The 9,453-nt window shown below is 45.6% G+C and overlaps 1 protein-coding gene across 1 annotated transcript; it reads right to left on the bottom strand.

Moving 5' to 3' along the window:
• Window positions 1-458: 458 nt before the first annotated feature.
• On the bottom strand, window positions 459-6,325 carry FIGLA (folliculogenesis specific bHLH transcription factor). Its single transcript, XM_025868647.1, has 3 exons — window positions 6,119-6,325; window positions 2,347-2,499; window positions 459-779 (listed from the first exon to the last, which is right to left on the bottom strand). Exons 1-3 carry the CDS (start codon window positions 6,323-6,325, stop codon window positions 459-461), a joined length of 681 nt encoding a protein of 226 aa, XP_025724432.1.
• Between the last annotated feature and the right edge of the window lie 3,128 nt (window positions 6,326-9,453).

The following is a 9,453-nucleotide window of genomic DNA, read 5'->3' as shown; positions in this document are numbered from 1 at the left end:
ATAACAGGATGATGGGCATTAAGGAGGGCACAGGATGTAATGAGCACTTGGTGTTGTATGCAACTGATGAATCACTGAACTCTACCTCTGAAACTAATACACTATGTTAATTGAATTTAAATTAAAAAAAAGAAAATGCTGCATTCCCACAAGGCCAACTAAAAAATATGTGTGCATGCATGTGCACACATGTGCATGGGTATGTGGTGTCACCGTGGAACTTTATGTATGGCAAGCTACTTCTTTTTCTGGAGACCTCAGAGTCAGAGAAACTTTTGATGAATCAATTAGGGTCATCTAATTTTACCTAAAGTAAACTTAGGTCTGCACTGGATAATTCTAGAGGGGTTGCCTTCTCCTTGAGTTGCTTACCAATTGATTTGGAAACATAATAACAGATTTTCCAAACTAGCAAACTCCACTTTCCCACCTAGGTACTTTCACAAAATGATCTTATTTCAATCATCTTTTAGCCTGGAAAATTCCACACACCTCAAGGAAAATATTTTGAGTTTTTTGACCTCTATGTGGCTATTTAAGAAGAAACACTTTACCAGACTCCTGGTTGGGGAGATAACTCCCGTCGTAGACATCACGCTCTGGCGACAAGTGTATGCTGACTCACCACTGCCACCATCTGCCCAAGGCCTTTCCTCCTCGTTCTTCAAGCCCACAGTACAGCAGGCATGCTGGCTGATGTTTCTGGATAGATCTCTAGCCAAGGATATAGATGGTTCAGAAGGATTGTTCCTATAGTTCTGGTGATCTGGATTTTGTCTCTAGAAACCATATTTAGTTGTCAAACAGTATAATAGAACAGTCAGACTTTGAATATTTAATATATTTCAAAATTTTAATCAATGTAGTTTCATTTAAGTGATAAGGGCAATCTTACATTATGGATGAAAAGAAAATCATTACTCAATAGACTGTTTTTTTCTAGAACCTTAAAATATTATGCAGTTGGCAACTGCATTAAAAAGATTATCCCATGGAGCAGATCCTATAGTTTATAATAAACAGCACAAAACAAAGCACTTCTGTTATACATGCAAGGAAAAACTAAGGCAGCCACATGCTCATGTGCAAACACTATGGTCATGCCACAACCCAAGCATCCAGTTGGCTAACAGGATAATCCATTCCCACTGTTGCAGACTGTATCCCCTCAGAAGTCACCCTAGTAGGACTAGTGGACAAGGAAAAAAAAAATTGAAAGTACCATTATATACCTGGCCATTCCTGCCCTAAGTTTCTAGAATGATTGTGTTTCTCTACTCCCTAGTATATGTCCTTCTCTTCTGTCCCTAAACACAATCACATCGCTACATAGAAAAGACTTTCACTGATCTAACCACTTCTTCCATCCTTTGGTCCTTCTTTCCAGTCTCAGATTTCCAGGTTTAACGGACTTGAAGTTTGCTATTGTGCTCTGCCTGGACTTCAGACACTTACATACACTCAACCCCAACTTCCAGCCCACTCCTATCCCACATCTCACATGCTGGGCCTCTCTGTAGCTTCTTGCACTACTTCCTACCCTTAGATTCCCAAGATTCTCCCCTGCCTGACCTTAGGCTCTATCTTTCTTCTCCACCTTCCTGCTATCTTCTCTCTGATGGCTCCTCTTCCCTCAGGTCAATGGTGTCACTTAGGGCTCATTTCTAAGGCCTTTCTCTCTTCATACCTTACCTCCTCTGATGACTAATCCACTTACAGGTCTTCAAGGCTTGCCTGACCATGCAACCAGCCCGTATAACTAGCCCACAGCGTCCACTGCCTAATAGACACTTCTGAGCTATGCACCCTGATAATGGTGGTGACAACTATGTGCTTCACGGTTTGCAAAGCAAGTTCAACTATTTCATCCCACCAAATGGTTGCAAACCCCATGAGACTGGGATCACAACCACTGCTGAACATTCCACCAGGGTTGTCCCTCAGGGAGGGCCTCTCCAAGGGAAATGCCTCTTCCTTTCTGGGTCCTGTCCGATGGAAAACCACCAGTACAGAATGGGTTTATAGAAGCCTCCTCTCATGCCCTAGCAATCAATGTTCTATTAAAGATTCAGCAGTTAGGAACTAGATGCCCTGGATGTGACAGTAGGTAAGTATATAGATAATCAGGAACTTGGCTCCAAAACTTACACAGATCTGGATTCAAACCCCAGTCCTGACATCTCTTAGCTATGTGGCCTTTAGCCGTATTTTGGTTTCCTCCTCTATAAAACATGGATCATAAATAACTCACAGGATTGTTACAAACAACTGGAACATATAAATTGCCTGGCACATGGAAAGGGCTCAGTAAATGGTGGATATTGCTCTTAATTCTTAAGCCTTTACCTCAGAGTCTTTGGCTCCTTCCAAAACATCACTGAGAACTTGTATATATTCTGTTGCACCTTTAAGGATATCAACTTTGCTAGGCTTCCTGCTTTGGGGAAGAAATGGCACAAGTGCCTTCAGTTTAGCAAAACCACGGTTGAGATTTTTTATCTGGAAAACAAAAAAAGCACAGTGACATACAGAGAGGCTAATTTGTACATTTGTACAAACCACAGAAGAGGGTTGTGAGGGCTTGTTCACGCGGCTCTTGTCTGGGTGGTGAACCGAAGCAGGCACATGCCAGAGTCACCGCTCCACCAGCAGCGCAGTTCCTGGCAATCGAGGAAGGAGTGGCATAAACAGCACTGTGGGTGAATGGGCTGGAAGAGAGGGGGTTTGTGTTCTTGCTGAACCCCCACCTCTTCCTCTTACAGCATACCCACTGTAATGTTCAGGCAGTGGGGTAGTGGCTAAAACTCTAAATCAAAACATCAGGATTTAAAACCCAGCTCCACCATGTACTAGCTTATGAGAATGTGCAGGATATGTCATACTACCAAGCTATGGTTGTTTATCTGTAAAGTGGAAAATACCCACCTCGTAAGTTTTGTCGTGATTAACACAATTCACATAAAACACTTCTTCCTGACCTGGCACGTAGAAAGTCCTAAGTGGTACTGATAATGAACAAAATGTGCAAATGCTTATCTACTCAAGCACTGAGCCATCCACTCTTTAACCTCTTTCCCAGCCAAATCAAGTGTTAGAGTCTAGAGAGTCTGCATGTTGGCAAGATTTAAGAGGCAGAATAAGGCTATTTAGCTACATGTTTATAATTTTCCAGGGTCTAATCCTTCAGTTCTGAGGCCTGGAGGGCTGATGACCATCCCCCAAAGGGAACTGGCCTTGGAAAAACTGGCTTCCACTATACCATGAAGCCAATATACTCATATTGTACTCGTATTTATTGAGAGCCCTCTCCCACTCCAGATCAAAGTGAACATGGACACAGTCATCCCATTTCAGCACAATACAAAGACCAATAAAGGTGTGAAAATGTGGAACTTTGATAAAAGAACTACAAAACAAAATAGAAATTAGGTATTATTTTTCATGTGCCAAGCGGGTAATATTGTTGCTTTGTTAGTCATACCCAGCATTGGAGATAAAGAGAACAGTCTTATATCCCATAATGGGGGATATAAATTAGTAAATTAAAAATTAGTAAACTTCTCTAGAAAGCAGTTGGGCAATTGGCATCAAAAGTTGTGAGATTGTATACATCCTATGTCTCAGTAATTCCATTTCTAGCATTTCATTTGAGAGCAATTATCAGACATGCACATAAAGACCAGTAAAAAGCTGCAAAAAGCATAAAGGCTGGATGAGTTATGGTCCATTTATATGACAGAGTATGCAGTAAAAAGCTGTTCTTTGAAAGAACGCTTAAGAATGAGGAAATGCCAAATAAAAACCACAATGAGACATCACCTCACACCGGTCATAGTGGCTGAAATTAACAAGTCAGGAAACAACAGATGTTGGTGATGATACTGAGAAAGGGGAACCCTGTTACACCGTTGGTGGGAATGCAAACTGGTGCAGCCACTCTGGAAAACAGTATGGAGTTTCTTCAATAAGGTGAAAATAGAGCTACCCTACAACCCAGCAATTGCACCACTAGATATTTACCCCGAAGATACAAATGTAGTGACCTGAAGGGGCACCTGCACCCCAGTATTTATAGCAATTTCCACAATAGCCGAACTATGGAAAGAGCCCAAATGTCCATCAACATGGGATAAAGACGCTATAGTAATATATATACAATGGAATATTACTCCGCCATCAAAAAATGAAATCTTGCCATTTGCAACAACGTGGGTGGAACTAGAGGGTATATGTTAAGTGAAATAAGTCAGTCAGAGAAAGACAATTATCCTATGATTTCACTCATATGTGAAATTTAAGAAACAAAACAGGATCATAGGGGAAGGGAGGGAAAAATAAAACAAGACAGAATCAGAGAGGGCAGAAAGGGAGACAAACCATAAGAGGCTCTTAATCATAGGAAACAAACTGAGGGTGGCGGGGGCACAGGGGGGTGGGGGATGAGGTAACTGGGTGATGGACATTAAGGAGGGCACCGGATGTAATGAGCATTGGGTGTTATATAAGACTGATGAATCACTCTACCTCTGAAACTAATACACTATGTTAACTGAATTTTTTAAAAAGAATGAGGAAATGCTCTCGATAAAGTGGAAATAGAAAACTGTACCATCTCACAATTTTATAATTATGTATGTGCACACACGTAACTAGAAAAAAAGACTGGGAGGATATATACAAGAATGTTAGTTCATGGTAGTTATATCTGTGTTATGGGTGTTTCTGTTCCCTAGTCATTTTCTTTATTTTTCAGGTGTATTAATTTTATCCTTGTAAAGAAGAATGACGGTCATTAGCTTTAAAATAGAGGACAAAACCAGGAAGAATTCTCTGCAGAAAGTGATTGCTTCCTGATGGAAAGGCCCATGGAAAAGGCAAACTACTGGATCAGAATCTTGTTTGAGGCCACATCATCCCATCAGATCACAGGGTTATTTTCACAAGGGGTCTAATGCCTGGTAAACCCATGCTTTCCCACTCTTGCAGTTTTCTCCAACTCCCCTGGTCTTCTCCTCTCACTTGGTCCTTTCTCCTCCTGTCCTTTCCCAAAGCTCCTAGCTGATTCACCAGGGCTACACTTCCAAAGGGCCAGGGCATGCAGGAACGTCCCCAGCTTGAAGGCGCGCCCTCCGTCCCCGCATCCCGCGCCGGCTTCCTCTCTAGGACCGCCTGGGCTGCCGCCAAACCCCAGGTTTGCAAAGAGCAGAAGGGAGACCAGACTGGACACACTGAGGGCCCCGGTTCAGTTAGAAACACTAAAAGCCACCAGTAGATGTCGCTCGGACTACGGTCCACAGGACCATTGGGCGTCGCGATTCACCACGTCCCGGCCTGACTGGGAAATGAGCCACGGGCTGGAGTGGGAGTCCGGGGCACCCCGGGGCACCGTGTTTCCTTACTCTAAAAAAGAGAAAAGAGGGGCGCCTGGGTGGCTCAGTTGGCTGGGTGACTGCCTTCGGCTCAGGTCATGATCCTGGAGTCCCGGGATCGAGTCCCACATCGGGCTCCCTGCTCAGTGAGGAGCCTGCTTCTCCCTCCGACCCTCCCCCCTCTCATGTGCTCTCTCTCTCTCTCTCTCTCATTCTCACTCTCTCAAAATAAATAAATCTTTAAAAAAATAAAATAAAAAAGAGAAAAGAATAACTTCCACTGGGCCCCCTCACCCCATACTTGCTTCCAGGCAGAGACGCAGACGGAAGGCAAAGGGGCGTGGGGAGCCCTTTGCGCCCCAAGGGCTCACCCAGCGCGAGCAGCTGCGAGATTGAGGAGCAACTCCCGCGTGCTAATCTTTTTGAAAGTACCTGCCGAAGGGAGACATTTTTGACGTTGTCACGGACCTCGCGTGCCCTCATCCCGCCCCCAGACCCCGTGGCTGGTGGCTAGCAGGTGAGGAGGCCATCCCAGGGTCAAAGAACGACCAGCGGGACGAGGCAGGAGGGTAACAAGGCCGCTACCCTTCTCGCAAGCTAGAGACCCGAGCCGGGCCTCAGGAGGTTCGAGTCGCCTCCGAGCCCCGCGGGTGGGCGGTGAGTGGGTGCACCGGCTACTCGCCAGGCGTTTAGTGGGGAGCAGCCGAGCCCGGGTGGCCTTGGGGACCCGCGCGGGGCAGGGCGCTCACCCGCTCGCGCTCCTTGGCGTTGGCCACGCGCCGCCGCTCCAGGACCAACTGGAGGTCCTCGGTCGAGGAGTAGCCTCCGGAGGGCAGCCGCTTGAGCCGGCAGATGGCGGCCAGCTGGGGCAGCGGCCCGAACTGCTCCCGCAACACGTCCTCCAGCACTTCAGCCGGCGGGACGCCCAGGAGAGCGGGCGCGGGCGCTGCGTCCATGGCGGAGGGCGGAAGGGCAGGGGGCCGCGCGGCCTTTCATCGCCCGCACCTGGGGCCTCACGAGGCACGGGGGCGGGGCCTGGACCACCTGTCGCTGTTCTCCTGCCCCGCCTCATGCCAGTCGGGTCGCGCTCCTGGGAAGACTGGCCCTTGGGGATCTGGGTTTCAGCAGCTCCGCAGGTGACTTTGGTGAACACGGGATTACAGGCAGCAACTGGTTCTCAAATTTGGCTGCACACTGGAATCACCTGGGCACCCGCCTGCCTGGGTACCAATCCCCAAAATTCTAATTTGATCAATCCAGGTTGGGGCCTGCGCTTCTGGATTATGTATACACATGTATGCAAATATGTGTATGCACATGTATACATTTACCAGAAAACTTGATGGCTACACACAAAACTTTTAAAAGTTAATTTTGAAATAAAAGTTGCAAGAACAGTAAGAGGTCCTACAGCCCCTTCACCTAGATTCTCCACTTGTTAACTTTTTTCACATTTACTCCATTGCCCTCTGTCTCTGAATATTCCCGTTTTCATTATTCTTTTTCTAAAGCATTTCCTAAGTCTTGCCCGGTCTTCATGATCTTGACAGTTTCAAAGAGGAGAAGTCTTTCATTCTGAAGGCTGTCCCTCAACTGGAGTCTGCCCACTATTCCCTCATGTCCAGACGTAAGCCATCCCTTCTTGGAAGGGACTCCACAGAAAAGATGTATGTTGGGCCGTCTCCGTACATCTCTTCAGGATATACATGATGCTGACCTGTCCCACCACTAGTGAAGTTAACCTTGATCACCCAGTCAAGGTGGTATCTGCCAGATTCCTTCACCATAAATGGACTAATTTTTCCTTTTGATCGACAAATATTTTGTGAGGAAATCACCAATATCCTTAGCATCCATTGCTGACTCCTGCCTGAATTAACCACCATTCTGTGGCCAAGTGGTTGACATCCTATTGTGGAGAAGAGCTTTTCCTTCTCCCCCATTTATTTATTCATTATGTATTTAGCATGAACTCATGACTTTCTATTTTATTTAATACGATGTAATCTATTCATATCACTATTTCAATGCTTAAATGGCCCCAGATTTGGCCTGTAGGAGCCCCTTCATGCTGGCTTCTCTGTTCTTTTGACATGACCCCATCACTCTTTGCATGCTTTCTTAGTTGTGCAAAAAAGGCTCATCTTGGATTTTCCCAGCCCAGCCGTGGAATCAGTCAATTCTTTCAGTGCAAAATGAAATTTAGAAACAAAGATTTGGATGCTTGATTATTCATTCTTTTTGGGATGCAATCCTTCTAAATCCTTTTAGCAGATAGGAAATATACATATGTACATACACAAGCATACACGCACATACAACTATATATATAGTTATATATGTATTTCTGTGTAAATAGAGATTTAAAAAGCATGAGTTCACACTAATACCTCCCATTCCAATCCAATAGCTAAGATTTCTCGTGTTTCTCCTTAATTTGTAACTCCCTTCTCCAACAGCGAGAAACCTGACTCCCGTTATCCTCAATGTAAAATATTTACTTATTTATTCCCTTAACTCCATAGCCAGTCTCCTAGCCACATTGGCCACCTCCCCAGCCCCATCTTGTCTTCAGCTTCCACCGTGGCATTGCCTGCAAGGGAAGGGCAAGGGAAGAGGGTGCATCAAATGTTTAACTGGGGTTCCCCCCAGCAGTAGGCCTGGGAATGAGGTAAGATCTGTGCCTCATATCTTCTATATGTCTTGCATTTTTCACAGTAAGCACGGGTCATATATAAATATACTTATACATATATATTTATATATATATTTAAGAAGGAAAATAATGTTGTTTGCTCTAAGTTTGTTTGGTGTTGTCTGCTGGCAAACAGAACCAAAAGAGCCAAATGTGTGGAAATAAAGCTTAAAGTGGAGATCATTTACCCATTTACTTAAATTTGCTTGAACATCAGAAAGGACATTATTGACATTTTCTATTTTATTCTAAACCCTTGAGTGGACAAACTGGTGTGTAGCAGGAGTCCAGTATGAAAACCACAGAAGCTATTCCTTCATACTTGCTCCCCTCCATCAATTCCAGCTGTCACTTTCTGGCATCTTGTCTATTGGCTTCCTATATTGAGCCCTATGTCCTGAGGGAGAGCAATCACATGAACCAATCTGAGCTAAGATGTTACACCTGATGGTGACTTGGTGCCGCTACCTCGAAGATGCAATGGCCTAGTGAACAAAGAAAGTTCATTTTTCTCTCCTCTGGCAGTGTGAAAGGTGCAGGTCAGCGGTGCATCTCTGCTCCTCATGGTCACCCGGGACTTAAGGTCCTTCCAGATCCTTGTCCTTTCATCATTGCTTCTGAGTGTCATTTTCAAAAATGGAGCTGTCCTGTTAGAGGCCTGTGTCATCGCTGGTGCCCAGAGCATCAAAGATCTCAGACCATTCACCCCAGTCAAGATTCAGAGCAGCATCAGAAACTCTTCTAGGTAGTCCAAGCAGATGCTAAATGATTTAATTCGGGGATTTAGGTGCTTAACGCAGTCACTGGGAGGGCTGGTGGAGCCAGAGGGGCTCAGTTGGAGAACACACCACCAAAGCTGCAGTCTAGGAAGCAGGAACCAGTGCTGCTGTAGCTGCCACTTGACTCCCCCAGAGCTGGGGCCCTGGGGACACTGCTACAGAGAAATGCCAAGTCCCCACCCCGTGGCTTGTCCACAGAAAATAAATAAAAGAACAGGGACATGAGCTCTGCCTGATGGCCATGCTCACCAGCTCACACACCTGTTTCTAAGGAGGTCATCTTAATTGGCATCCAGGACCCTGAGAATAAGGGGTTCTGGAAAATGGAATTTCAACCTTCCTGCCTCTGCAATGAGGGGAGGCACCCTGGAGGAAGGGAAGAAGGAAGGAAGTGGGGATGGAGGGGGTTTGGGAGAGCTAATTCACTGTATCTTCCACCCTAAGACAGAGAGAAACTGGCCCTTGCTCTGTCCGTTGCCCCAGCAGATTCACTTCAACAATCTTTCCTGTTTCCTAAACTGGGGCCCAGCTAAAAGGAACACTCCCCATATCTGCCTGGGTCCTTGGCAGCCCCTCATCACACTGATCAGTTTGTGGCTCAAACACAGTT

The sequence above is a fragment of the Callorhinus ursinus genome, unplaced genomic scaffold, assembly GCF_003265705.2.
Source record: "Callorhinus ursinus isolate GAN/ISIS: 27379988/994484 unplaced genomic scaffold, GSC_fseal_2.0 scaffold10, whole genome shotgun sequence".
NCBI classification, from domain to species: domain Eukaryota; kingdom Metazoa; phylum Chordata; class Mammalia; order Carnivora; family Otariidae; genus Callorhinus; species Callorhinus ursinus.
Note: the sequence above shows the minus strand (reverse complement) of the source record. Positions and strands in the feature narration are given on the sequence as shown.

Excerpts from the sequence above, each read along its gene's own strand:
- FIGLA (XM_025868647.1), bottom strand. The coding sequence starts at position 6,325 with ATGGACGCAGCGCCCGCGCCCGCTCTCCTGGGCGTCCCGCCGGCTGAA. Across the intron at positions 2,500-6,118 it reads ACGCCAAGGAGCGCGAGCGG|ATAAAAAATCTCAACCGTGG; the intron begins GTGAGCGCCCTG and ends TTTGTTTTCCAG. Across the intron at positions 780-2,346 it reads AAGGAGCCAAAGACTCTGAG|AGACAAAATCCAGATCACCA; the intron begins GTAAAGGCTTAA and ends TATGGTTTCTAG.